Source organism: Tachysurus vachellii, chromosome 7, assembly GCF_030014155.1.
Source record: "Tachysurus vachellii isolate PV-2020 chromosome 7, HZAU_Pvac_v1, whole genome shotgun sequence".
NCBI lineage: Eukaryota > Metazoa > Chordata > Actinopteri > Siluriformes > Bagridae > Tachysurus > Tachysurus vachellii.
This window is the reverse complement of record NC_083466.1, coordinates 17,585,219-17,613,213: the sequence shown is the minus strand read 5'-3', so window position 1 is coordinate 17,613,213 and position 27,995 is coordinate 17,585,219. Positions and strand designations below refer to the sequence as shown.

Sequence of the window (27,995 nt, the reverse complement as noted above, 5' to 3'; positions counted from 1 at the left end):
TTGGTATCTCATCTTCATTTACTTCAGTTATTCATCTCCCAAACCATAAAAACTAAGATATAAAAAGTAAATAAGCATACATTGTCCGTCTATTCCAATTCTTTACTGATCATTTTTCATAAGCTTCATCCATCTGACACACTACAGAGAATAACATTCATTTTGTTTCATTTTGAATGCAAAATGTAGTTGGTACCAAATTGCCAATTGTTTGGGCAGTGGTTTTCCTTAACCTTAATTTGCCAAGGAGAAGGTTTTCTTACATACATTATATTATTTAGCTAATTAGATAGCTCATTGGACTTTAACAATAAAATAATATATCAAATATAGAATTTGGACTCTTAACATTAAATATAACATTTGCCTCACATCTCCAATGTTAGGGGTTTGATTCCCGTCTCCAGCATGTCTCTGTGTGAAGTTACCATGTTCTCCCTATGCCTTGTGGGGTTTCCTACAGGTCCATAGTGTGTGAGTGATTGTTACCATATATATACACCATATAATATACTGGCATCCTACCCACACTGTACCCTGTCTTTTGCTTATAAAAGACAAGACTGAAATATGTGAATTTACAGACTTTGCAGTATAGCTGATGAGCTAAATATCTTAAGAGTGACTGTATGACTATGTTTATCTTGTCCTGTTTGGTCTGGGATTATATTTTATTTATAATGAACAACCGAGCTCTAAACTATGGTGCCATTAGGATGATGATGGCATCAGACTTCAGAAGAAAACTATATGGTAGGAAATGCTGTAAGGAAACTAATTCATACGTAGTACCTAATTTACCCTCACTTGTTTCTGAAAAGAAATTGAAGGAAGCTGTTCCTTATGGACACAGGATACATCCTGTAATGGCACAAGTATGCTGTCAGAAAGTGAAGCCTTCCACATCTACCAGAAGCAAGCATCAAAGGTGCTGAAGGCTCGAGAAAATATAGTGCTGGGATAAAACACAATAAATTTCATAGTGCTATCTGGAATGAAATACTTTTCACTGTATGTATATATGCATATGTGCACAGTGTATGTGTGTATACAGTGTGTAGCAGAATCAGGCTTTGAAACTTGGCTTTGCAAGGCAAACATTCTCTAGTCTTAACACTAAAGCAGCCCTTGTATACAGTATGTGAATTATTGTGGTGATGACTACCTGCAAAGCAGCACACTCATTAATGGCACTGTGTTCTTTTTCCATCATTAGTGAATAAGATTCCATGGAAAAGTTCTGACTTTGACCTGCTGTTTTTTTTTTTTTTTTTAACTTTTAGGGTCTGGCTGATTTTATAAAATATTTTTACAATCTTTTCTTCTTTAAATAACTTGTAATAAGTGATATAATAAGTGAATAGTGATATTAGTTCTGATGGCCCACATTTTGGAAATCATATTTATTACACCATGTAATGAAACTAACAAAGTGGAAAAAATAGCACATTTGAGCACTGGATCTCATTTTCAGAGTCAGGCCATGAAGAGGTAATTGTAGGCAATGGAGGGTCTCAGTGGATTGCTGTGTCCAGGCTTCCTCTTCCCTCCTGAGCTGTGTGTCTGGAGGCTCAACTCGGCCCTCACTAGAACCAGGTGGCCATTCAAATTACACGTACCTCTGCCTCTCCCAAACAGCCATTAATTGTAGGGTCTGAAACTCTTTAAGTCTGTGTTTGTTTGTGTGTGTGTGTGTCTCAGGACACAAGCAGACAAGAGTGAAGGCTATCCTCTGGACCATCACCTACACTTACACTCCACCCCCTCATACACTCTCTCTGTCTTTTCATGCCCTTAAAACATGTGCTAACGATCAGCTGTTAGACTCTTCCATTTGCCTACTGCTCAAATAGTGACTCACAACAGCAGTAAATCACCTTTCTTTTTGTGCCTGCCAGTGGTGCACTGAGCATGAGGCGTGTAATGCAAAACTAAAATGCTGGATGTTGTCGCCCCCGTATGGCAGATATACAGTGTTGAAAGTGATTTCTCAAATTTAAAAAGTCAGCACTTACTTATTTCTTGAGGTCACTTATAGGAATATGAATGTCTGTTTTTTGTTTGTTTGTTTGTTTGTTTTTGTTTTTGAATATGTTTTCTTATTAATAACTGAGCTAAGTATAATATCACACAGTCAAAGTCAGGATTTGATCAAGTTGTTGAAGTGTTACATTCATTGGCGAAACAGGGATAGGTTTAAATCAGTTTAGTTTCTAATGAGATGTCACAAGATGTCAAAATGCCAGAGTGCAATGCCTCTGCACCACAGTCAAAAAGGAATTTTTAAACCCAACTTCTCTCTTTTCAGACTTTCAGAAATGCTAGCATTTTCAATTAAGGTTGAAATTTGTATAAGAAAGATCAATATTTTATTTCATTTCAGATCCAAAAAGCCTTTAGATTTCTAAACATCATATAGCATAAACTGTCTGAAGGATTCTCAAGCCACCATGCATAGATCCTCATTATCCTTTAATTCTTTTGATTTGACTAAACTCTTCGGTTTATCTTTGAGTCTGTCCTAGCAACATAATCATTGTTTTATTGTATTGTATAATTATTATATCATGTGACAGCTTTTAAGTCCAGGTGCTCAGTTGTGACCTCTAGAGCATGTGACCTCCCACATTCCTTTTACTAATAGCCATCGTACTCATTCACACTCAGGGTCACTTGGATTGTGCAGCTGGGTATAAAAGTGAGAAAGAAACATTGTTGTTTGTAATTTAAAACAAATTATACATACTATTTAACAGATGTAAGTGAGACCGCACTGAATATTCTTATTTATTCTGAAAAAAAAAAAATGAATTTGTTTGAATCTGTTTAAACAGATTAAATGTCTGTTAGGTAAAAAAGACATTCAATAATGCCCTTAGCTTTGTACTGTTTGTCTATTAATTATTTTACAATAATGACAGTTTAGAAAAAATGAATGAGCTCAATTCTTGAGTTTCTCTTTTTTATCTCAGGGTCAGCCAGGGACTTTAGGGCCAACTGGACCCCCTGGCCCTGAAGGCTTTATTGGGGCCCCAGGTCCTGTTGGACCTAAAGGAGAAAGAGGGCACGGTGGTCACTCAGGACCATCTGGACCCAAAGGGGACAAGGTAATATTACTTTTACATGATACAGTAACACACATCCTGATAACTTATATCTTACACCTTATATCTTTATTGTACACAGTGCTATAAGAGCCAGTTGCGGACTGGTGTTGTAGGCAGAATTCTGTTCAGTGTGAGTTTTTTTCCATTTCAAACAGGGTCCAGTGGGTGTTCCTGGCTTTCCAGGTATCGATGGTATTCCTGTAAGTAACAAGTTTAATCAACATAGCTTTTGTATTCTCTTCTAGAGTAAATCATTTGACCAAAAAATTATGGCATGATGACTGTTGAGTAATCTATTTTTAATCAGACTCTACCACATCTTACCATCACTTATAACATTTCTTAATAGTGGCAGCAGTGTAACATTAGGATTAATGTAACTTTAAAACAGGGTCACCCAGGAAGTGACGGACCACCAGGACTGCCAGGAGCAGATGGATGTAATGGCACACAAGGTGACCCTGGTTTCTCCAGCAGCTTCCCTGGAAGACCTGGCAACCCTGGACCACCAGTAAGTTTGTGGAAAAATAAGCAGGGAGGACTTGCTGTTGTTATTTACTACAGAGCAACGAATGACCAAACATACAACAAAGTGTATTATAATCCTTCAGAGGCCACACTGATTATCAACAATAAAGAGTAACGATTGTTATTAAAGAACATTTCTAAAATTTATTAGAGGTTATGTACTGGCAGTCATGTGTTTGCAACATAAAAATGAATCACATAGAAATAGAAATCAATGCCTTATGGTTAATCAATCTGTTTTTATTTAAATGATAGTTTTGACTTTTTTGTCTTTGTATTAGGGATTACCTGGCGTCAAAGGGCAAAAAGGAGAGCCACGGCTAATTTCTACAAGCACGGTAACTTAACACCTTACAGTGCGCTAATAATTTTACTGACACTATTAATGTTTGTTAAGCTTAATATGTGATGGCTGTTGTGTTAATTAATGTGATCATAAACCACACTCTCGCATACACACACATGCACACACACAACCATGCAAACATTAAGCATATATACTGTACTTGCAGCCCAAGGTAACATAATTTTATAAAGAGCAGAGACCCAAGCTATAATTTGGTTGTGTAATATGGTGGTAATCATGTATTCTTGTGACCAAGTGATCATGTATTCAAGTGACCAAACTGTGCTGCTGTAAAGCAGTGTAGAATCCTGGTTCTGTCTAATATTTACAATTCAACAACTATCTTAACCTGTCCTTCTTTCTCTGTTTGTGTGTTTCTCTCTACCTCTTTAGGTTCCCGTTGGTCCTGTTGGTGAACCCGTAAGATTTTGATTACCAATGCACACATTTTAAACAAATGCTATTTTTTAATTGTCATCACATTGTTTCCAGTTTAGTAATGAAGCAGCTTTTCATATAAATGTTGATCTTTTTCTGTATTAAATGGTAGTAGTCACTTAGGCATCCCAGAATTGACAGTGTAATTCACCTTTTATTTTTATCCAATATTTTAATGCAACATGGAAATATGGTAGTGCTTAGTTTAGGAGACTAAACGTCAACAAGAAATGCGGGAAGATAAAGCACAGTCAGAAAAGGGACACCAAAACTTAAGTCTTGTTTTAGGGGACAAAGGAATCCACTCATGTCTGTCTAACATGGTTTGTCCCCTAGGGTTTGCCTGGTCCAGTCGGATTCCCTGGACCCATCGGCCCCTTCGGGTTACCTGGTTTCCCTGTATGTATCCTACTTCAAAGTGTGTTTGTTACATACCCTGTGTTCATACCACATAATAGGAAAAAAGGACTTTCCATGAAATATTTACCAACACATCCTTTTCTTTTTCTTCTCTTTAGGGACGTCCAGGTCCCCCAGGTCTTCCTGGGCAAAAAGTAAGTTGCAGTTTTTGTGGAATTTATGTGGAGAAAGGTGAGATTTCTAACGTAAATTACAGAAAAAAAATGATCAGAGCCTTGCCAGTTGTTTGGAATAAAACGAATAAATGATGTTTGCATAAAAACAGATTCTTTGTGATGCTTTAAACTAGGCAACTAGTTTTTTCGACTTTTCAAGGATGTTAGATATGGATGTGGCTTTTAAACACAGTTTAACAATAGAATTTTCAACATTTCTTCTTTATTTTTAAGGGAAATCCTGGACAGGGTTATGAAGGAGAGAGAGGAGAGAAGGTACTTCAGATGTTCCTGTGGCAATTCATTCACACACCAAAAATAGACAGTTCTTCATTCCCATGTAAAACCACTGTATTTCTGAAACAAAAGACATTTTGCAGTAATCTGATGTACAGCATATATTTATATAGATGCAAGGATTTTATATAAACAGATGCCACAATTTTACTGATTTTATTGAGTAAATCAGGCAATTAGTTAGTCCTTGGACTTAATTACGACATGCAGCGTTTATAAATATTCTCCATGTTAAAGTGGCACATTAACTGAGTCAGCACATTTATGTTATCACCTGAAGAAAATCTTAGCTGGTTAGTATTTATGTCCATTTGGTGGGCATAACCCCTAAATGCATATCTTGGGTTGTTAGTTACTTGTGATCGATTTATCATCGAGGTCTCCATCTATCTGGTATTCTTCATACTCTAAAATGATTTCTGACAATTTAACTGAATTCATTTCAAAAACACAGAAAGCATGTAATGATTATTTAAATGTGTTTGACCGCATCTAGTGACAAAACATCTAAATGTAAAAAACACATATTGTTCACTTTTTTTATGTTTAGTCAAATATTGTTTTAGTTGTAGATTGATATGTTATAGAAAATTTATATTGTCCCATGTTACAAGCATTTAAGAGTTATGGGATAATTAGTGCCAGTATCAGTGTGAAAGTAAATAAATGCAATGTCATGCTAAGAGGCAACATTAGCATTAGAATTCTTTCCTCATGCACCTTTTTTCTTTATGTTTCTAACTTGTGACATTATGTTACTTATTAAATTGCTTGCATGCTGGAATGGAGCCATTTTCCTCTCTAAACTTCTCCCACTATACACTAATCCACCCTAATTTTGTTTGCTAGTCTCTTTCTAAAGCATTTCATCATTTCTAAAAACTACAAGTTTAGACAATATTGTTTGCTTTACGCTTAACAGAGAAAGAGTTTGCGTAACACTCTATGAATGCCATCATAAGCTTATGTAGTAATGATAGTCATTTGTGGATGTCCCAGATAATCATCATTGTTTGGCAGTTTATATAAAGTATTATAGCTTTTAATAAGGACATTTATCCCTTATATTAATTTTTATTGATTAATAACTAAATCAAGTGATTGGTAATCATAGGAAGTATTACTGGAAACTCTTAACTGTCTTCTTTGTAATGCATGCACTGAATGGTGATTTTGTTCCAGTTGTATGTCAGTTCAGGGATTCCATAAAGAAGCAAAAAAAAGATGTTATAACACTGTATGTTTAAAATGTTTATTCAGAATATTTTTCTCATTTTTAAATGGAATCCTTGAGCTGCCATTTTGGTTGATATTTTGAATGGACTGTACTTATGGTCATGGGATCAAGCCGAAGAGTAACTGTAACACAGTCATAACCTTAATACATAGGAACATTGTGTGTGCTTGGGTTATCACTATGTTTCACTTTTACACCTTACAAATCCCTCAAACCTCACTGTGCCGGTGCTGGTTTCACTTGCTCCCACATCTTGTGTGACTTCTTTTTCCTTTCAATCTATTGAATGAAAAATATTTTGGCCCTGTGGCAGCATGTGAGTTGAAGTTTTTTGACACCTTTGTTGCCATGCAAGAATGAACACTAATCGATTTCGGACAAAACTTTATGCATGCTTTCATTACCTATAACTTTACAAATTCTAAATGGACCTTGTATGAGGAAAAGGCTAGGTTTACTTAAAATGTGATATCGGATAAACAGGACTAAAAAATTATGACAAAATAAAATAGTGACAAAACTCTCAGTAATTGGATTTGGCACTTGCTAATTGACATCAGGAGTGTAGATTTACATAGAGTCTTTTATTTATGTCTCTCTTTTTTCTAATAATTGCTTATTTTTCTATTAATTTCTTAATTTTGTTGTTTCTCATTCCTTCTAGAGCTGTTTCATATGCCTCTTTCTTTATGTTCTGCCTTTTTTATTACTTATTTCTCTCTCTCTCTCTCTCTCTCTCTCTCTCTCGCTCTCTCTCTGTATCTTTTGCCTTTTCACTCCCTTTTCTTTTTCTCTCACTCTCACTTTTCCTTTATTTTTCCTCATTTACTCCTGCTGTGTATCTGTCTTTGCAGTCACAACTTGTCAACTTGTCGTATTCTTTCTGTTTCTCTCCCTTCACCCTCTCCTTCACACGTTCTCTGGCCCTAATGTGTACTCTGTGTGTGTTGTGGATCTCAGGGGGATGTGGGTCTGCCGGGACTCAGGGGTGCTCCGGCTGCTCTGTTAGGCTCACCAGCTATAAGCACAATCAACAAAGGAGAGAAGGTAACACACAGGGGACAGTGATGCCAGCCCAGGAAGGGGCTCAGACACGGTGAGAGTGATGCATGATGGGAGAAAAGAGCACCAGAGAGACAACCAAATCCTCAGAAAAACATTATAAGAGCTAACAGTATTTCTGCGGCAGTCTCCAACCAATCGAACAATACTCCATTGAGCTTCTGATCAGTGATTGGCTATAGATTCACATTATTCTAATGCAACGTATTTGAGAAATACAGTTCATCATTCAAAGCCTCTGCATCTCTCTGTCTCCCAGAAACTCCTTCTCACCCTGACCTCCCTACCACCCCATGTGGGGTCATAGATTTTGAAACTCTATTTCATATGCACACCCCTTAAGCCTTCACCACAAAACCAACTAGTTCCCGTCGTCTCCGCCTCCGTCCAGCCATCCCTCCGTCCTGTCCTGTATAAAAACTCTCTCTTCCTTGGTTACCGCATCCAGGGAGACGTGGGCCTGCTCGGTGACCCAGGAGTTTTGGAGTTTGTTGGAATTCCAAAAGGACACAAAGGAACTCAGGTTTGTGTGATGGCGCTGCTCAGATGGATCAAGTGGACAAAGATGTGATCGAGCCAGGGAACATCATCATCCAAAAATCCCACCTACGTCTGCAGTTATTTTCCCCCATGAGTCATCACACTAAACCCTTCCGAGGCTTTAACACTAGCCCACTTCACCCACTACTCACTGATGTTTATGTTAAACATGCTGTTAGCTGCAAGTTAACATTTTTATCAGTTTTAATGTTCTTCTGAAGATTTTGTGGGGATTTGAATCATGTTTATTTTATAATTTGCACTTTGGGGTATTTCAGTCCTATTCCGCTAAATCATAATTTAACATACTTTTTAATAAATGGTGTAATAGTACAAAAAGAAAACTTATATTATTTATTGGTTTTGACATGTGGGATGATCAATTTATTCACACCCATACATGCCTGTCCTGTCTCACTCTACCTGTCTTGATGTTTGTTGATCAGGGTGATGTTGGCTATCCTGGTGTTTCAGGACCCCCAGGACCGCAAGGACCTCCAGTAAGTGATCGATTACAGTCTGTATTTTCTTTCTCCAAACATTGTGTTCTCTGGCTATGATCCCTTAATTTTTTATAATTTTGAGTTAAGATTATACTGATTTACAGCTTATGTGTAACAACAAATGGCCAAAAATATACATATATTATATAAAATTTATTAACTGTTCTATCAGTTTTGCACTATCCTGTACCCCTAACTGTTCACGCTCCCCATTTCCAGGGACCATATGGCTACGGTGGGGAAGTTGGAGAGAAGGGAATTCCTGGATTACCTGGTTTGAGGGTAGGTTTTGTTCTAGAGTCTCAAGGTTATAAAATATTTTTATAACAGTCAACGTCTGATATCTTGAATCATAACTAAATGCACATTTGCATTTAGAGTGTTTACTGTCAGCTTTATTATCTCATTTTATAGGGTCCTCCTGGCTTTAATGGACCACTTGGAGAAGATGGCCCAAAGGTAAAACTTAAAAATGCCTAAACTTCAGCTGTGCCATTAATATTTCAACATTGGAAAGTAATCATTGCTGTATTTACCATAGGGGTATACTGGGAGCCCTGGCCTCTTTGGATTACCAGGCACTTCAGGCCCTAAAGTGAGTTTGAAAGTAAATGTAATTGAGGTCAGAGAAAGATAAAATCTATACAATTTTTAAAAGAGGGTTTTTTTAAGATAAGGTAAAGATTCAGGTACATTCAACCAAAGCCATAAAATCGTTCCTTTGGGAAAAAATATTTAGGGTTCTTTTAAAATGAGTGTAAATTAAAATGCTTAAATGAAACGTGTAAGAATGAATAAAGCACTACGATACTTATAATGTGAGACCCTACATAATGTGTGGCTTGCTGAAGTTAAAGACCCTTTGATCATTTCTTTGTAGGGATACCGGGGAGAGCCAGGTCCACAAGGGCCACCTGCCTATGTTAATGAACTAGGATTATTTTTAAAAGGTAACTGCTATTCCTTGCTACCTATTCATGCAGCAATGTTCTTATAGACATCAATGCACTAATACTTATTAATAAGGCACCTGTCCTGCATTCTCCTACAGGTCCTCGAGGAGATCCTGGTTTTGATGGCTTACCAGGCTTGACTGGAGATACAGGTTTACCAGGACCTCCTGGACCTCCAGGTGACCCTGGATCTTCATCCTTCCAAACAGGTGACTGTAAAACACCACAATGATGTCCAGAGATACTGCAATTAAACTACATGTTGACATGATTTTAAATCCCTTTTATTCCATGCTATTGTACTTTCTGTAAATATCTGTCTTTCTTCAGGCGGTCCAGGCTTTCCTGGCTTCCCTGGATCTACTGGACCTAAGGGAGAGAGGGGAGACCCAGGTCTTCCAAGCTTCAGTCCTGATGGTTCACCTGGAGTTAGAGGGCCACCTGGACCTACTGGATCACCTGGACCTCGAGGCACAACTCAGACATGTAAGATTGTTATTGCTTGTTTGACTAGTACTGATAGTATTTGTAAGAAGCATTAAGCAAAGTGTATGTTAGATGTAAATCTAATGGTTTCGTTTTAATGCGTTTAACTGTGTTTTAGAGATGTTAGATACGTTGTTATCTATCATTTATTATAATATGTTTTTTTTCATTGAAATTATAAAATAAACATTCCATACATATTAATATATTTTCTAAATATTAAATGTGATGTATGGCATTACTGTATATAAATCTATCAGTCTACTGTATATCCTTAATCAGAAAACATGCTACATTGGATAGGTCTTCAAAAATTTAGTTTTGTGTATTTACTTTTCAACTATGGTTTTGCTGACAAACCTTTTCAACATTAAACTGAAGACAATGAACTTTTGAAATATTTGCTTCATTTCTATGTAGACATTTGACTTCTGAAATTCATGACAAGTTCTAAATGCACAAAGTTTAAGACATGGGATTTTTTGTTATTTTGCCAATTCAAATGATGTTGCATTGCACTTGTCAGCTGTGTTTCCCGGGGACCAGACTGGACCACCAGGCATAAAAGGCAGCAGAGGTCAACTGGGAGATAAAGGAGCAAAAGGACTAAAGGGTAAGCAAACTTTTATATTATATTAGCTTGGAAAAGAACCTGTATTGAGTCTGTTGTCCAGGATATACATATTTACATGTATACATATTTACATTGTTTGTTGTCACTTTGTTTGTAGGTGATGTTGGAACTTGTGATTGCTTTGGTGAAGACATCTCTGGCAGGATGGGCTCTCAAGGAGTTCAAGGGCTCCCTGGTTTTGCAGGGCTCAGTGGGAGGAAAGGAGAGGTTGGCGATATAGGGCCTTCAGGATTGCGTGGACCACAGGGGCCAAGTGTAAGTGACATGAACTGATAATTCCTTATAAAGTTTCTTGTATACTATTGATATACTGTATACTCTACTCATAAGTTAGACAAAGTTAGAAGAGTGCTCAAGTTAGAAAAAAGTTAGAATATACTGCAAACATGAGCTGCCCTTCAGAATTGCTACCATTCATGTGTAATGCTGAGGCAAACATTTTACTTATTTTAAGGGTCGTCCTGGAGAGCATGGCTTTGCTGGGATTAAAGGAGAGAAAGGAAACTCTTATTATGCTGTTAGACAAGGACAGAAGGGTGATATTGGTCAGTCAGGGCCTGCTGGTCCTACAGGTGATATCGGCCAACCTGGAAGAAATGGAGCCCCTGGATTTCCTGGAGCACCAGGACCACCGGTAAGTGGATAGTGTAGTATTCTGTCAAGTATTCATTCATCTCTAAAATAATCAGCATCTTCTAAATAAACAAAAATCTTATTGCCATTTAGCCACAGAGTTTGTACCTTTCATTTCTGTTACTCTCTTCCTTTAGGGAGATGCTGGATTTGGGGTGCCTGGTAACAAAGGATATCCTGGACCTCCTGGATACAAGGGTCGCCCAGGTTCACCTGGTGAGCCTGGCATTGGTTACCCAGGCATCCCTGGTGTTAGAGGGTCTCCAGGTGACTTTGGTTTCAATGGGCTTCCCGGGCTGCCTGGCCCTCCAGGACCAAAAGGTAAGTTCTAGATAAACCAGACGGATGGAATTGGCCTGTTTGCTGTTCAAAGTCAAAAGAGAACGGATACAGAAAAACTAGCTGGTGATATATAAATTGTTTCCTTAAAATACAAGATTCCTCTCAAATTCAAGTACACCTGTAACATGAAGCTTACTAAAATGATGCAAAAAAATTGAAATGTGATATAAATATACTTTTTTATACTTTGAAATATTTGTTTAGAATGTAGTTAAAGAAAACCATCAAAGCTCTAATATAAATGACAAACAAATAAAATAAAATAAAGTAAAATAAAAAATTCACAGAAAAGACAAAAAAAAAATGAAAAATAAAAAAATTCACAGAAAAGACAAAAATTAAAGCAAATTATCAAAAGAAAGAGCATTTTGCAACTATATGTTGCAATGCATTGAAGTTTTTCCTAATTTGTTTCTTAGATTATATTAGATTAGATTAGAGTCAGTGTTATTGTCATTACACATGTACAACTACAAGGCAACGAAATGCAGTTTGGTAAAAAATTTGAATCATCACATACATGTAAATGTATGTGTCTGTGTGTGTCTGAGGTCATGCATATTTGCAGATTGCTTTTCTCACTCTGCTTGTTCTAACATATTTTCCTACTTGATGGATGATCCATTCTTTGAGAAATTGTCAGTTTGGGAGAACTAGCAACAAGAAATTAACATCAAACATGCAACTAAAATACTTTTTACTCTCTCAATCTTTCTCTGAATTGAAACTGTGCAGAAATGTGACTTTGCTATGCTTTCACAGAACATGCCTGGTTTATTTGGATAAGCTTATTTAATACCTTGCTAATGATATAATCTTCTTCATGCTTATGCCTTAAAATTATGTGATGATGCTCCCTCAGTGAAGTGATTGATGGACTGATTAACTGACCGCATCTCTTGCTATTTCTCTTACCCTTGCATGTTGTCTGACTAGGTGACAGCTGTGGGCAGACGGGGCTTAATGAAGCCTCTTTCACAAAGGGAGGTGAGAAGCCCAGAGCTGTAGCCAGTAGAAAGATGTTCAGGTTGACTGGATCAGACATGTCAAGCCTAGCCTTCACTGACATCACTCCCTTTTAAACATGGCTGAGGTGTCTGCTCCATTCAACTCTTGCACTTTAATGGTGTGGTATCCAGTGGAATAGCAGGGGCACTTGTTGCATATTCTGGAGTAAGCTGGAGCTACAGCTGGCGGGCAGGAAATACAGCTGGTGGGGTAATGAAATGGAAAAGACAGGGAATATCAGAGCTTGGCATGACACTGTAGGTTTTTGTGTGCCTGCTACACTTGAATCGGTATATTTGCACTACCCTCACTGCTTTGTATCTTCAGCTTACACCAGTGCATACAACATGTGCACACAATGACAATGCATTAGCTCTTATTGCCAATCAGCTAACAAAGCCTGGTGCATGTGACCAAATCAACCCTGCTACACTGTACACTGCAGTGGTATGAAATATGATTCCAGGTATCTATATGTTGTAATTTATTTAAACCTATTGACATGGCTATATAGAGTTATTAATATTTGTTGAATTGATAATTTGTTGAATACATATCAGTTCCAGTATTTATAGAGAGATAACAGCAGAGAATTTGATTTTTGATACAGTAAGTGATGCTTTAAAGTTTTAAGGATTTTCTGTTCTTCATTGTTTCTCAGGCATTTCTGGTTGATGCTAATTTACATTAAACTGTTAACGATTTTAAAAATGCTTAACTTCAACTGGATTAATATTTTCATGTCTTGTCAGAACATTTGTTTTTACAAATGATTTCCTTTTATATTTTCCTTTCTATTGCTTTTTCTTATGGTGACAAGTTCAGTCAGTTACAGTGCTGTTTAAAAAGGTGATTTAAAAACAGATAGTTCCCCATGTTGATGACTTGAGCATGTAACTGATGATCATATGAATTTCCACAGGACTGTCAGTGCCCTGCATAAATCCAGGAGACCCTGGTAATCCAGGTTTCCCTGGACTGCCCGGAGTGCCTGGTAATTTTCCCTCCTGAATTGCAGTTGATAAAATCAATAAACAAAAATATTGTCTTGTAAATCGGTGGTGTGATACCCAGTTATTATAAGTAAATATTTATATTGTTAGGCCCGAAAGGACAGCATGGTCCACCAGGACCAAGTGGAAGGCCAGGTATTGCTGGGTCAAAAGGTGAGCGAGGAGATCCAGGCAGTGGAGGTCAACCTGGAGCACAAGGTATGATCCCAGTAAACATTTAGAACATAAGACATGATACATCCTAACCCTCTCTGTGCATTGTGAAATATGTACTGTCTTGGCATAGGTAGAATGGTACAAATCTGCAAATTATTGTAACCTTATGTAAATTTATATTCTAGAATAAACTGTGTTTAGTAACGCACTGAAATTCATCTTTTAGTGTTAAGCAATACACACTAGTTGAGCTGGTTTTGGTCTCTCAGTGGTTAAGGCTTTGAGTTACTTTTTACACTGGACATGTGTTCAAATCCCATGGTTGGGTTCTTAGAAACAATCTTTTTTTTTGCTCAGGTGTGTCAAGTTGCATTTTTTTAAACAGTATTATGATTTATTATGTTATTTTATATTATTTAAGATATAACAGTACTTTACTGTAAATATGTTTTACTATTATTTACTATACATTTAAAGTATGTACTGTACTGTCAGGTATGCTGTCAAGAGGTTACTATAAATTATATAATACATATTTTAAAGTGCTTAAAAAAACTCAGTTGAGTGAATTCTTGTCAATGTTTTAAATGAAAAAATGAAATTATATTTTGGCAAATCTTAATTATTGATTTGCTTTAATACAATGAACTTTGCAGGCTTCCCTGGGACAAGAGGAGATCCAGGTTTACCAGGTACTTCAGCAAATGGCCTTCCAGGTGCTCCAGGTAAAGATGGACGACCTGGTTTGCAAGGAACAAAAGGAGAACCTGGTGAGGTTTTAGGGGCAGCTCCAGGGATATCTGGACCTCCAGGACTAACAGGAGAGTTTGGAGACAAGGGCCTACCAGGCACTCCTGGTTTACCAGGCAGACAAGGTAGGTGTAATGATCTCATCTCAGGACTAATATTACTTAGTGCTTGGTACTGCAATTATAAATAATATTTTTTCTTGTAGGTTTTGATGGTTCCAGTGGTATCACAGGTCCAAAGGGTGTGCGTGGTAACAGTGGCTTCCCAGGAACTCCAGGGCCACCAGGTCCACCAGGTGTGATCCTTTCTGATGTCACTGGACCTTCAGGGCCTCCTGGCAATCCTGGATTCCCTGGACCTCCAGGTGAGACAGTGATCAATTATATGAATATTCTTTCATTCACTGGAATATTAAGTTGCCTATCTGTTATCTTTAATGATCCTGTGGACCTTTTTCTTTTCGTATGAGAAAAATGACTGCTTTATTTTATACATATAAACAATTCAGTCTACTCTCACAATGCATTGTAGTATATCTCTGTTTTGCACATCACTTGTCTTTTTCTGGCACTGTGTTATATACTCATCTCCAGGACGCAGGTTCTACCAAAATGTAGTGTTAAACACAACAGGGGTGATGCTTTTTTTAAGCCAGACTGAGGAGAGTTTTTGAAAAAGAACTAGTATGGCAATATAGGATAAAGAAATGTAGATTAAGCTGAACTAATACAAATTAAGAGAGAAAGAACTATGAATCACTTATGTTCCAGCACAGCTGGAGATGTAATTATCCTAATGTTCTCTGACTGCTCTTCTCTTTGTCAGTTTATTTTCCGCTGTATTCTTTCTCACAAATACATCTCATTTTATTCCTCTATTCTGTCAATGTCCACTCCATCTCCTTCCATGTATCTTTGTCTCTCTCTCTCTCTCTCTCTCTCTCTCTCTCTCTCTCTCTCTCTCTCTCTCTCTCTCTCTCTCTCTCTCTCTCTCCCTCTCTCTCTCACCATCTCAATCACCTCCATCTTCCCATCATTCCATTTGTGGTGTCTTGCTCCTCTGTTCTTGGTGCTGGGTCAATTCTCTAGGCTGCCAAGGTGAGAAAAGTTATCAACCCACTATTTCTTTATAGAGCTAAGTTTTTCTAACAACCCAATCTTTTCTATGATATAGTTTCTTAGTCTGCTCCAGCACATGTACTTAATCCCAATCAAAGCAGCTAGTGAAAGGGATTATGCTTTGCTGCTTAATTAAGCTTTGGAGAAAGATACTGTCCACTTTCTATACCATTCCAGTTTTTCATCAGCAAACATTTTTTTGGTGATAATAACAATTAACCATTACACAATATAATCCTTTATTTGTATCAAGCAGTCCTGGACATTTATTTTCATTTATCTCTCAAGCTTGGGGTGGTATAAATCATGTGAGGTATATGTTCTCATCTTTCAATTAAAAGAGTGCGTATGAGTGTGTAGGTACAGTATTTGCTGTATCTTCTTGACGAGCAGTTTCTAATGTTACAATTTGCACTAATGCAATCAAGCCATACTAATGTAGCTAGACTCCAGCCTTCTGCTGCACTGCTATAACCCTGATCCGCTTGTGTGACGTTAACAAACTCATCCAACTGCAAGAGCCTTTACAGAAATTTCTAAAATCTGATTACTTTTTCTAATATTATCTAATATCTTAAAATGAGGGGGGGCATGGTGGCTTAGTGGTTAGCACGTTCGCCTCACACCTCCAGGGTTGGGGGTTCGATTCCCGCCTCTGCCTTGTGTGTGTGGAGTTTGCATGTTCTCCCCGTGCCTCGGGGGTTTCCTCCGGATACTCCGGTTTCCTCCCCCGCTCCAAAGACATGCATGGTAGGTTGATTGGCATCTCTGGAAAATTGTCCGTAGTGCGTGATTGCGTGAGTGAATGAGAGAGTGTGTGTGTGCTCTGAATCGTGTCCAGTTAGCTCACGTGAATATGACTCAAAATCTGCTCAAACTGGTTAGCTCATGTTAGCTATCAGAATAGCTGTGTTAACTCATTACTAACGCATTCTTCCAGCTTGATGAGGTCTTGTATGAAAACACATCTTTTGCGGTGTGCGATTTGCAGACATGGGATTTGGTTGTGTGTCTGTGTCAGTGGCAAATGTGTCTGTGCAGAAAAGATTTGTGTTAATTTGTTCTGTGCACAGTGTTTGATATATATAAATGTATTCAGATTTTTGAAGGTGGTTTCTGTATACCACAAAATACTGGAACATTCTGGTTTCATGGATAACATAGCACATTATTTTCTTACTGTTTTACAGGAATTATCACATACGCACCCCCTTAAACATGCAGATGATCATTATATTCTGAAACGTTGAAGAAAAAGCCCCTGCTCTTAAAAGTCTGTAGTAAATTAATAAATTCATTGTTTGATTATGGGCTCATCTTTATCTTCAGTTTGCTTCAGCTGATGCTATTACTAACCTGAAAGAGTTTGCTATTGTCATGCCAAATATGGTATGAATTGAGTGGTGTTTGACATTCATGTTGGTGGGTCTCCCAGGTTTCCCGGGACTCAAGGGTGAAAGAGGAAATACAGGACGACAAGGCTTGGGTAGAAAGGGATTTCCTGGATCACCTGGAATTCCAGGAACAAAAGGACAAATGGGGCGTCCTGGAGATTCTGTTTCAGGTCGTAATGGCCAACGAGGAAGACCAGGGGTAAAAGGTGTGAAATTTTCAAATACTAAAAATTTAAGGCATTCCAGACAGGATGCCAAGATATATTATTTTTACTTTCTTGCAAAACTAAAGCATTTTTGCAAATAAAGTGTCTAGATTGCCAGGTAATTTATCATGTTTCTCACATAAAATTTTACAACTCCTTCTCAATCTTTGTAAAAGTGTCAAAACTCTAACATTATTCCAGCCATTATATACAATGCACTGTATTGACGTGTTTTTAACAGGGGAGAAGGGATCACATGGATTGTTGGGATTCCCTGGATCACCTGGACTTTTTGGAGCTACCGGACAGACAGGGCGTAAAGGTCAACCTGGATTTCCAGGATCGGATGGCATACCTGGAGAAAATGGGCCCAAAGGTTTTAAAGGTATACTATAAACTTAGCAAATAACATATGAGTTGTTGATTAACATATGAGATATAAGTTGATTTTTTTTTTAAACCATGCGAAAACAGATTTCAATTGTGTGTGTGTGTGTGTGTGTGTGTGTGTGTGTGTGTGTGTGTGTGTGTGTGTGTTTGTGTGTGTTTTCTAGGCGACACTGGAGAACCAGGCCTACAAGGACCTTCTGCTCCACCCTCTCCAGTTATTCGGTTAAAGGGGGACAGAGGTGCTCCTGGGCCTACCGGACTACCTGGATTTCCAGGACCTCGAGGTACAGAAACACAACCATGAACACTAAATCTTATATATACATGAACAGAATACAGAATAAAAGGCATTTTGTATATTGCAGTGTTTTTTCCTGTTATTGTAAAAAGTTTAGTATGAAATTGAACACAGAAGTTTTATGTTTGCAATAAAATTTTAATGTGTCAGTATCCCATATGATTAATATGACAGGCATTGTCTTTAAACAGGTGATAAGGGATTCCCAGGGTTACCTGGTAGTCCAGGCTTTCCTGGTCAGCCAGGATTGGCTGACCTTGCAAAGGGTCTACCTGGTGATCCAGGTTTCCAAGGGCGCCCAGGTTCTTCAGGATTTTCAGGACCTAAAGGTTCACCTGGTGTTTTAGGTTTCCCTGGCATGCCCGGACCTAGGGTAAGCCCATTTAATGTGTACTGCCAATCCAGCTAAATGATTGTATTCAAATAAACCTATAATACCATAATAAAACTATAATGCCAGGCTATTTAATTGGTGGCCAATGAAATTTGTCCTGGACTTTCAAGTGCCTCGTGTGAAAAAGTAATCTCTATAATAAATTTAGTTCAGTTGGACAGCGGATCCTTCAGTTATGAAGTGAAGTATGTCTGTTCCATTCAGCACAAGCTACAGTTACATTACAGTATGTGACATTTGGTGAGTGAGATTTGATGAGTGACAGGGCAATGACAGATTTTTGTTAGTATCATTTCTTCTTCTGTTCATTTCTTCCTTCAGTTTTTTTCACAAAAAAAACCCAGGAAATTCAGTGAAACGTTAACACGTCTCTACTACCTCAGCTCTACTTAAACGTGCAAATCGTCATTTACACAGATGAATGCCAATAAAACGAGTAAAACAACTAAGTCTGTAACCTAGTGAACCAAAGTTAATGTATTCAATGAAAGAGTCTTAAAAGCACTTTTGTATGTCGCTCTGGATAAGGACGTCTGCCAGATGCTGTAAATGTAAATGTAAATGTGTAATCACACATCCCTCACAGCCTGCACCTGCACCAGTGTGTGTTTATTCTGCTGACAACATATACACCCGATTTCACTGCTCTTGCAAAATCGCAAAAATGTCATTTCTCTCATTAGAAGGCAGCCTAAATGCCAATCATTGAGATGGCTGTTAAATAGGCATACTAAAATAATTAATTTTGTCAAAAGATACCATGAAACATTGTTATTTTCAATATTGTGAATGTTTTTTACATACTCAGTTAAGGTTCAGAATGAGAGTGTGTGTGTGCCCTGCGATGGGTTGGCACTCCGTCCAGAGTGTATCCTGCCTTGATGCCCAATGACGCCTGAGATAGGCACAGGCTCCCCATGACCCGAGATAGTTCGGATAAGCGGTAGAAAATGAGTGAGTGAGTGAGTGAGTTAAGGTTCATTTTAAATAGTTAAATTGGTGAACTAAAAGAGTGCGATATGGTTCTCTGATTTACACATTTCGATGTAGAATTTAAAAGTCTACTTGGACGTCTTACAATGCACAGTTTAAAAATAAGACGACATTTGAATATGTTTGTAGAAAAAACTGAAATTGTTGTTATGCGGTTTCAAAATACGACAAAAGCATGTTTAAATGTAGGAAAATTGAGCAAAAATACAACATATGTGCTCCTGTATTGTTGTTTACATTTACATTTACATTTACAGCATTTGGCAGACGCCCTTATCCAGAGCGACGTACATAAGTGCTTAAATCTCTGTCACTGGATACATTAATGCTGGTTCACTAGGTTACATACTTAAGATACCATGAGTTTAAAACATTGTTCAAAGTTACAATGAAAAAGTTTCAAAGATTTTTTTATAAATGCAAAAGATTAAAAAAGAAGTGCTAGTTGAAGTGTTTCCTGAATAAGTAGGTCTTCAACCCCGCTTGAAAATAGCCAGTGACTCAGCTGTCCGGAACCCTAGGGGAAGTTCATTCCACCAGAACAGAGAAGAGTCTTGTAGTATACTTGCCTCTTACCCTGAGAGATGGTGGAACCAGACAAGCAGTGCTGGTAGATCGGAGGGTGCGGGGTGAAGTGCGAGTAGTGATGAGGGTTTTGAGGTAAGAGGGAGCTGGTCCATTTCTGGCTTTGTAGGCCAGCATCAGTGTTTTGAATCTGATGCGTGCAGCTACCGGAAGCCAGTGGAGGGATCGCAGCAGCGGGGTGGTATGCGAGAACTTGGTATGCGAGGCAGGATGAAAACAAGCCGTGCGGCTGCATTTTGGATCATTTGCAGCGGACAAATTGTGTTCATAGGTAGACCTGCCAGCAGTGCGTTACAGAAATCCAGTCTTGAAATGGCAAGAGACTGAACAAGTACCTGTGCAGCCTATGTGGACAAAAATGGCCGAATCCTTCTAATGTTGTAGAGAAGAAACCGACATGAGCGAGCCCCTCATTTTGGATGCTTTTCATGAACTTCCATATAGCAAACGAATTGAATAGCCTGCTATAATAGCTAATACAGCAATGCAGCTGTAGATATCAATATCAGTAAAATGCACTTTGTAAAATAGACCTATATGTTCTATGAAGGTGAAAATTTAATAAAAAAACAAAGTTAAACACATTTTATCTAATACATTTCTATCGCTTTTTCTATAGGGTGATGATGGAGTTCCTGGTTTGTTTGGATCACCTGGTGCTTTAGGATTGGCGGGAAACAAAGGTGAATTCTTCTTTGCATATGATTAATTTTTCCTATAAGAACAAGCCTTTACTAGACTATATAACTGTGTATCTGGTATATTTTTAACAAAATGCTCATCCCTTGCATTCTGTTGTAAAGGTCAGAAAGGAGACTCTACTGGAGCACCTGGGGCCCCTGGACGAAAGGGACCGGTGGGAGATTTTGGATTCCCTGGTGAGTTTCCAATTTTTTTTTCTGTTTATTTCTTATTTACAACAGAATACAATAATGATGCTTAGAATTATTAACTGTTTTATTTTACTGATTTTCATATAATGTATTCTGACTGGTAAGACTTATTAAGCCAGAGGATAAGGAAAAGTGACCATGTACTGTACTTTATTAATAAAAATGTACAAATAAATGTCTACCCTGGTGTTTTGTTATGATAAACATGTTCACAACCAAAGTTTTACCAAATTAAAATGACTAATGAACACTAGTTACTAAAGACACTAATTTCACTAAAAGGCATCCTTTAATGCTATTAATCCTATAACATAAAATTATATATTTCTCTTATTTATGCGCACAGGTCTCCCAGGCCTTACTGGTGATCAAGGTTCTCAGGGTTTTCCAGGAAGTTTTGGATATCCTGGGCAGAAAGGTCAACCTGGAAGTCCAGGAACACCTGGACAAAGAGGTAACATTTATTGCACAAACATTTTATTGTAGTTAGTTATTATATTATATTGTCTGATGCTTTTCAATTTGTTATACATCATGTGACTTCAGGTTCACCTGGGCTCCAAGGCAATAGGGGTCTACCCGGCTTTCCGGGACCAAGAGGACAGGACGGTGAACAAGGTTTCCCTGGTTCTCCAGGTCGGCGAGGAGAGAGAGGTGAGTATAGTCAAAGAGAATGTTTTTCTTCTACAGTTACAGCCAGAAAGTCTGTCATGTTTGATCATTTTTTTTTTGCTTATGATTATTTTCATGTCATATATCAAATGTCATCATATTTGTCTATGATTGTCGGCCAAACATGCAGAAGCATTATAGGTTTCTGATCAAATAGCCAGAAATATCTTAAATTCCAGAAGTTTATAAATCCTGGGTCTTGTAACTGAATTTCTAATTTTATGGCAACTATTGCAAGTGCAAGTGCTGCACAATGCTAATTTTGTGCTATTAAAGTATGTTTAACAACAAATCTTTCCTAATTCCCTTATAGGTTTATCTGGAGCCCCTGGTTTAGATGGACTCAATGGACTTTCAGGGGCCAAAGGACCACCAGGAGTACCTGGTGAAAAAATCTTTAGCTATTGATACTTCCTGCATTTCGGATGTCCATTCACAGTCAGCAGCCACCTCATAGTAGAAAATCACTTAAAAAAATAATATAGTTAAATCTGCCCACAGGTGGAGTAGTGAGCGGTCAGTCTGGAGCCCCAGGATTGAATGGACTTAAGGGAGAAAGAGGCTCATCACTGCCTGGATCACCAGGATTTCTTGGAGTAAAGGGAGCCAAAGGAGATACTGGTGAGAAAATAATATACAATATAAAGAGCTCTGTCAACACAGTCTCAGTAAATACGCTCATAAAAATGAGTCATACTGTATAGCTAGGCAGACTAAAATGCATAACAAGCCATGTCTAAAGCAAATTAAAACAAGAAAATGAGATTTAGTACTTTGTTTAGTACTACCCCCATTGCTACTAACCTTGCCCAGTCCCACTACTACCGCTACCTTACTATTAACTTTTTAATATTCTCAATTTGAATTCTCAATATTATTATTGAATAATATTAAGTAAACAGCTAAAGGTCTGCAAGATCCAGAGATATCTGTTCTGTTCAGGACTGTCTGTGGCAGTATTTGTGCAGATATTTTTATTGAATTATTTGTTAGGTTACCCTGGACAGCCCGGCTTCCCAGGTCCTTCAGGTCCTCCTGGTTTACCATCTCTTCCTAGTGGCATCCTTGCTCCACCAGGAGATGCTGGTCTACCTGGATTAGATGGTGAAAGAGGTAAGTCTGTTCTTTTTTTAATGACTGCCAAGTTAACCAAAATAAACTTATGAGCATGGAGCAAAGAGACACGGAAAGGTTCGAAATAGTTATCTCTTTGTTTTTAAAAATCCTTCCAAACTTCCAAGACACTGTTTTAGCTCTGTCTAACTGATCTTTCAATGAGCCAGTCATATGAGTGCTTTTTTCAAAATTTCTCTTGTATAGGTCTTGTTGGACCCACTGGTCCTCCTGGTCCAGCTGGCCCTGGAACAGAACAGGGTGACAGAGGAGATCCTGGATTTCCTGGAACACCTGGAATCTCTGGGAAAACTGGCGAACCTGGATTTGCAGGAGAACGTGGGCCAACTGGCAACCCAGGATTTAAAGGTACTTTAAATTTATATTAAAGGTATCTATATAACACTACCAAACAAGATACTGAGCGCTTAGGTTCATGACTAAGTGTACATTTATGTATTTTATTAATCCATTCTCAAAACTGTAGTCATGGCCTATCTCTAACTGCTTCCCTCAGGACCGAGAGGTGACCCTGGAGTTAGTGGATTAGCAGGACGTCCAGGCTTAACTGGAGATCAGGGAAGATATGGTGACAAAGGAGCAAAAGGAACTGCAGGTCAGTAAATACACACAGCATGTCTGTTGAAATATATAGCACAACATTTTTTTAATGTTTAAAAGTGAGCATTGGCATTACAGTCCAGTAAATTTACCTTAAACATACTTCTTTAAAGTTAGACTCTCTCTTAACTAGTACTTGCTTTCAGGTAAACCTGGTAGCAAAGGCCTTCCAGGAACTGTTTTTCCACCCGAAGTAAAAGAATTGCCTGCTGGGGTGCCTGGTCAACAAGGACCTCCTGGCCTTCCTGGTTATACAGGATCACAAGGCCAACCTGGCTTCCCTGGACGTCCAGGTGAGTTGCATATCACAGTTATCATAGTTAAATTATTTATTGTCCAAATAATACTGATTACTTATGGTCAAGCATCAGTAGTACAATTCTATACTTTGGGAGTATGATTCTTATTTTTAAGCAAAACACTGTCAGAAATGGTAGGCAGAATCTCAGATACCGAGAGATTATTGTAGCAAAGTACTGACAAACAAAAACAACTTGTGAGGAAAAATCATGGTCAAAAACACACAAGGGCCAGTCGATGTGCTAACAGAGTCAGAAGAACAAATTCAATAATCAGAACCCAAAGGGATTCTAAAACAGAGAAACAACACAATAATAACGGTATGGAGACATATGAAAACACTTTTGCAATACCTTGCAACTGGGAGAGGGACTTCTCTGTATGAGTGTGTGTCATGTCTGATTGTGAACAGATATACAGAAATAAAAGTTCAGTGAATGTGAACATGAAAGTTCTGTGCATTGAGAAGTGTAGTATGGAGCGGCCATGCTTGTAGGCCACGGTGTGTTCTGGGAGTTTGTCTTTACATTGTTATTAGGGTGTGCAATGCTGCCGATGTGGGAGGAACCACACTTGCTTATAGCTTTATAGTTTACTATAAAGTTTTGTTTAAAGTTTACTGTATTGCATATACATAATACTTGTCATTTTTTTCATTTTCTTGTCATATCTGTAGGACCCAAAGGAAGGACTGGATCAATTGGCAAACCTGGTCGCACCGGTCCACCCGGAAAATCAGGACACATTGGAGACCCTGGACTTCCAGGATATCAAGGACATGTTGGTTACACAGGTCAGTAAACCAAATCTGAGAGTAGTGAGTGAAGAGATGAGGCTTAAAAGAGAATTGAATTTTTGAGAGCATTTTAGAGAGGGGATTTAGGACCCACCACATTTCCAGGTGATTTTCAATGAGGCAGGAGCATTAACAGTCATTAGCCATTAAGAGTGATGTGTTCATTTGTTTGGATTTCTATGAGCCTCACTTCTCAAACTTGGTGAAGACCCTTGATTTTTAGTTTTTTTCCTACAGGTGTTCTCTGTTGAGATGGAAAGAAGATAAACAGACCTTGGGCAAATGTTTAACAATTAACAAATTAAAAATTAACAAAAACATTTTTAACATTTGCCACTTTCTATATATGGTTCCATTTCACTGGTACTTGTTCTTTGCACCCACTATCATGTCCCTTTTCTTTTTTTTACTGCTTTTTCTCATTACTCAGGTTCACCTGGTAGGCAGGGACAAGCAGGTCCTCCAGGTATGCCTGGACGTACCATTGGGATCGGCTACACTCTGGTAAAACACAGCCAGTCCAGTCAAGTGCCAATGTGCCCTCAGGGCATGAACAAGTTGTGGGATGGCTACAGCTTGCTTTATGTAGAAGGACAGGAGAAGGCGCATAACCAAGACCTAGGTAAAATAATTGTATAATAATAATAATAATAATAATAATAATAATAATAATAATAATAATATCAGCAAGCATGCAGAAATTTTATTATCTGTTGTGTATTACATGTGAATATCAATATAAGGATAATGTTAGTTTAGCATTTGTTAGTATTTCAGTGGTCTTCCATCATTTGTCCATCCTTTTCTCTCTGAAACCTCCTCTCTGGTCTCTCAGGATTGGCCGGCTCCTGTCTACCACGTTTCAGCACTATTCCCTTCCTTTACTGTACAGCCAACGAACTCTGTTATTATGCCAGCCGCAATGACAAGTCCTACTGGCTGTCCACAACAGCACCTATTCCTATGATGCCTGTGGCCAATGAGCAAATTGTTTCGTACATCAGCCGCTGTTCAGTGTGCGAAGCCCCATCTCAAGCTGTGGCCGTACACAGCCAGGACATCACTATTCCCCCATGTCCACAGGGGTGGAGGAGCCTGTGGATTGGTTATTCATTCCTTATGGTAAGCCATAAGTTTACTTTTTTTATTCTAGTAAATGTAAGCCTGCTGCAATTTGACATGAGAAAGAATATATCGAATTGGCTGAATCAGTATTGTACTGTTACAATTAACCTAATCTATAAGCTAAGAGTTTATATTATATTCCTTATATCTTTTTTGGGTGGGTTGCCACAGAGCCCTTGGGCACATTCTGATCTTTCTTTTTTAAAAAGTGACCTTCGCTCTGAAGTGCCATATGTTCCACATTTTTCTGTATAGTACAGGCAAGGAAGCCTTGCCTTTATTTTGTGTTGGTGATATTGTAACACTGTGTTACTGTTTGTCTCTCCTCTGATCAGCACACGGCTGCAGGGGCTGAGGGAGGTGGCCAGTCCCTCGTTTCCCCTGGTTCCTGTTTAGAAGACTTCCGTGCAACACCTTTTATTGAATGCAACGGTGCTCGGGGCACCTGCTTCTTCTTCAACAACAAACATAGCTTCTGGCTAACTACTGTTCAACCAGAAAGGCAGTTTACAAAAAGTCCTGATTCAGAGACACTGAAGGGAGATCAGTACCGTGGCCGCGTCAGCCGCTGCCAGGTCTGCATGAAGATCTTGTAACCTGTGCACACTCCAGGAGAGAAAAGGGGACTTTTAAATAAAAGAATAGAAAACAAGAAATAAGAAAGCAAAAATTGTTTGACTGGTTGAGTGACTGTATGAGAGACTCTATTCAGGGTGCCTTTTGGAGCCTTCTACAAGGCCATGGTTAGGAGCTCCAAGTAAAGATTTCTCTTATTTCACTTTTCAACATTGGTGCTATCAGAAACTGCAATGTTTTATTTTTATTTTAACTACTCAAACTTTGTATTACATATTCATGGCTACCTCGGAGAGTGTGTCCCAAATCCCCGGTGGAAAGCACTGGAACATTAATGTGAGACTGATTTGTGAGATTTTGAAATCTTGTAAGCCAAAATCTTGTTCACTTTGTCAAAAATGCGGTAGCCGGAAACGATGATGACAAATGGAACAAAATATAATATTTTTTTTGTTTATGATTAGGAAAGTTGGCAAATTGGCATACCAGCACTTTGTGGTGTACACAAATGAGGAAGATTATGGCTTGTGGTTAACACTTGAAATTATAATACTTTCTATCTCCTACACATGTACCCTTAAAGTATTGCACTGAAATGAATATCTGGGAAAAAAGATAAGAATCTTATCAACTGTAGAAATTCCAGTTTTACCTACAAAAGTCTCACATAATTAAACACTAATAAATAGACTTCACTCTTTACATACAGAAAAAAAAATAAAAATAAAAAAAAAAATGTAAAAATTTTCAAATTAAAAATTAAACTAAAAACTTAAATTATTTTAATACTCCTAGTTTCCATTAACTTTTCTACAGTGTTACCTAGAAGAAGCTATTCAGCTGAGCAGAACATTTGCATATTAGATATTTACTACTTTCCACATCCAAAAGTATACCAGAAATATTACTGGGAATGTCTGTTGTCTTTGTTATTATTTAGTCTTTCTACAGTCTCTAAAAGCGACAGGCTAATATATAACCACTATATTCATTAGCTTCTTAAGCTCTCTTTGGTAGCCTTGTGTCTTCATTATGGATTCATCTGTAAAGTGTCAAAACTGTTAAATTGCAGTTTCATCCCATGGTAAAAAAGAAACAATTTAGTAAAATGCAAAATGTTGGTGTATGATTTGTACATTAAGGATGGTTTATAAAGGCATATATATCTTGATGTGTATATTATAACAGTATTTGTATTTTTCTTACACTGATTTACATGTAATGAGTTAAATACAGTTTTCCCTAATAAACATAGCTGGTTTTCCAGTATTGGTTTTGGTGCAGATTTTTTTTTTTTTAACAAAGATGTTTCAAAATATAATTGTGCTCCCTAATAAATGGTGTTGAAACTAATTTGTACAAATGGACCCCACTGACCTGTGATTTATTACATTATATTTATTACATATACAGACATAGTACAAACATAAATAAGATTAAAAAATAATATTTACAGTGTGTACTTTATCAATCAAATCTAAAACCATCAAAAAGAGGTAACAATATGTATAGTTTAACAAATGAATTGCTTATTTCCATTTCTGGGAAATTAGAATCAATAAACTAAAGAAATTGGAGTTGAGAACCTGCATAAATCGAATGTGAATACCTTCTTCCTTATCTCATGTATCATTTGTTAAATGCTTTGAATTAACATGCTTTAACATGCAACCACAAATTGAAAGCAGTCCCAGCTGTGAGATTTTTCCATAAAATATCACTACCTGCACTACTGTAGATAATTTCTTTAAGTCAGCAGATTGTGAATATAGGCATTCTTTAAATTGTAAGATTAAATTTTGTGACCTATTTTTGACTTTTTATTAATGCAATCAGTCTGCACAGCTACAGGACTCAGTAAATTTTCTGTGCATGGTATATTTTGGCCGAATTCCCTACGGGTGAATAATGCA

General features: G+C 37.8%; 1 protein-coding gene across 1 annotated transcript in view; it reads left to right on the top strand.

The window, feature by feature from the left end:
* Positions 1 to 27,348, top strand: part of col4a6 (collagen, type IV, alpha 6) — a 73,009-nt gene extending 45,661 nt beyond the window's left edge. Inside the window, exons 5-46 of the mRNA XM_060874686.1 lie at positions 2,973 to 3,107; positions 3,263 to 3,307; positions 3,499 to 3,618; positions 3,917 to 3,973; positions 4,375 to 4,401; positions 4,756 to 4,818; positions 4,938 to 4,973; positions 5,229 to 5,270; positions 7,489 to 7,575; positions 8,577 to 8,630; positions 8,853 to 8,915; positions 9,048 to 9,092; positions 9,175 to 9,228; positions 9,514 to 9,583; positions 9,685 to 9,795; positions 9,917 to 10,072; positions 10,599 to 10,685; positions 10,804 to 10,961; positions 11,161 to 11,340; positions 11,477 to 11,660; positions 13,612 to 13,683; positions 13,793 to 13,900; positions 14,515 to 14,733; positions 14,814 to 14,972; positions 17,162 to 17,326; positions 17,568 to 17,711; positions 17,881 to 18,000; positions 18,206 to 18,387; positions 20,606 to 20,669; positions 20,790 to 20,864; positions 21,226 to 21,333; positions 21,426 to 21,533; positions 21,865 to 21,936; positions 22,053 to 22,172; positions 22,545 to 22,664; positions 22,872 to 23,033; positions 23,182 to 23,280; positions 23,432 to 23,578; positions 24,262 to 24,378; positions 24,812 to 25,003; positions 25,217 to 25,503; positions 25,842 to 27,348. Of these exons, the coding sequence (XP_060730669.1) occupies positions 2,973 to 3,107; positions 3,263 to 3,307; positions 3,499 to 3,618; positions 3,917 to 3,973; positions 4,375 to 4,401; positions 4,756 to 4,818; positions 4,938 to 4,973; positions 5,229 to 5,270; positions 7,489 to 7,575; positions 8,577 to 8,630; positions 8,853 to 8,915; positions 9,048 to 9,092; positions 9,175 to 9,228; positions 9,514 to 9,583; positions 9,685 to 9,795; positions 9,917 to 10,072; positions 10,599 to 10,685; positions 10,804 to 10,961; positions 11,161 to 11,340; positions 11,477 to 11,660; positions 13,612 to 13,683; positions 13,793 to 13,900; positions 14,515 to 14,733; positions 14,814 to 14,972; positions 17,162 to 17,326; positions 17,568 to 17,711; positions 17,881 to 18,000; positions 18,206 to 18,387; positions 20,606 to 20,669; positions 20,790 to 20,864; positions 21,226 to 21,333; positions 21,426 to 21,533; positions 21,865 to 21,936; positions 22,053 to 22,172; positions 22,545 to 22,664; positions 22,872 to 23,033; positions 23,182 to 23,280; positions 23,432 to 23,578; positions 24,262 to 24,378; positions 24,812 to 25,003; positions 25,217 to 25,503; positions 25,842 to 26,102 (4,875 nt within the window). The 3' untranslated portion in view covers positions 26,103 to 27,348. The remainder of the gene's footprint in view (positions 1 to 2,972; positions 3,108 to 3,262; positions 3,308 to 3,498; positions 3,619 to 3,916; positions 3,974 to 4,374; positions 4,402 to 4,755; positions 4,819 to 4,937; positions 4,974 to 5,228; positions 5,271 to 7,488; positions 7,576 to 8,576; positions 8,631 to 8,852; positions 8,916 to 9,047; positions 9,093 to 9,174; positions 9,229 to 9,513; positions 9,584 to 9,684; positions 9,796 to 9,916; positions 10,073 to 10,598; positions 10,686 to 10,803; positions 10,962 to 11,160; positions 11,341 to 11,476; positions 11,661 to 13,611; positions 13,684 to 13,792; positions 13,901 to 14,514; positions 14,734 to 14,813; positions 14,973 to 17,161; positions 17,327 to 17,567; positions 17,712 to 17,880; positions 18,001 to 18,205; positions 18,388 to 20,605; positions 20,670 to 20,789; positions 20,865 to 21,225; positions 21,334 to 21,425; positions 21,534 to 21,864; positions 21,937 to 22,052; positions 22,173 to 22,544; positions 22,665 to 22,871; positions 23,034 to 23,181; positions 23,281 to 23,431; positions 23,579 to 24,261; positions 24,379 to 24,811; positions 25,004 to 25,216; positions 25,504 to 25,841) is intronic.
* The last annotated feature ends 647 nt before the right edge of the window (positions 27,349 to 27,995 follow it).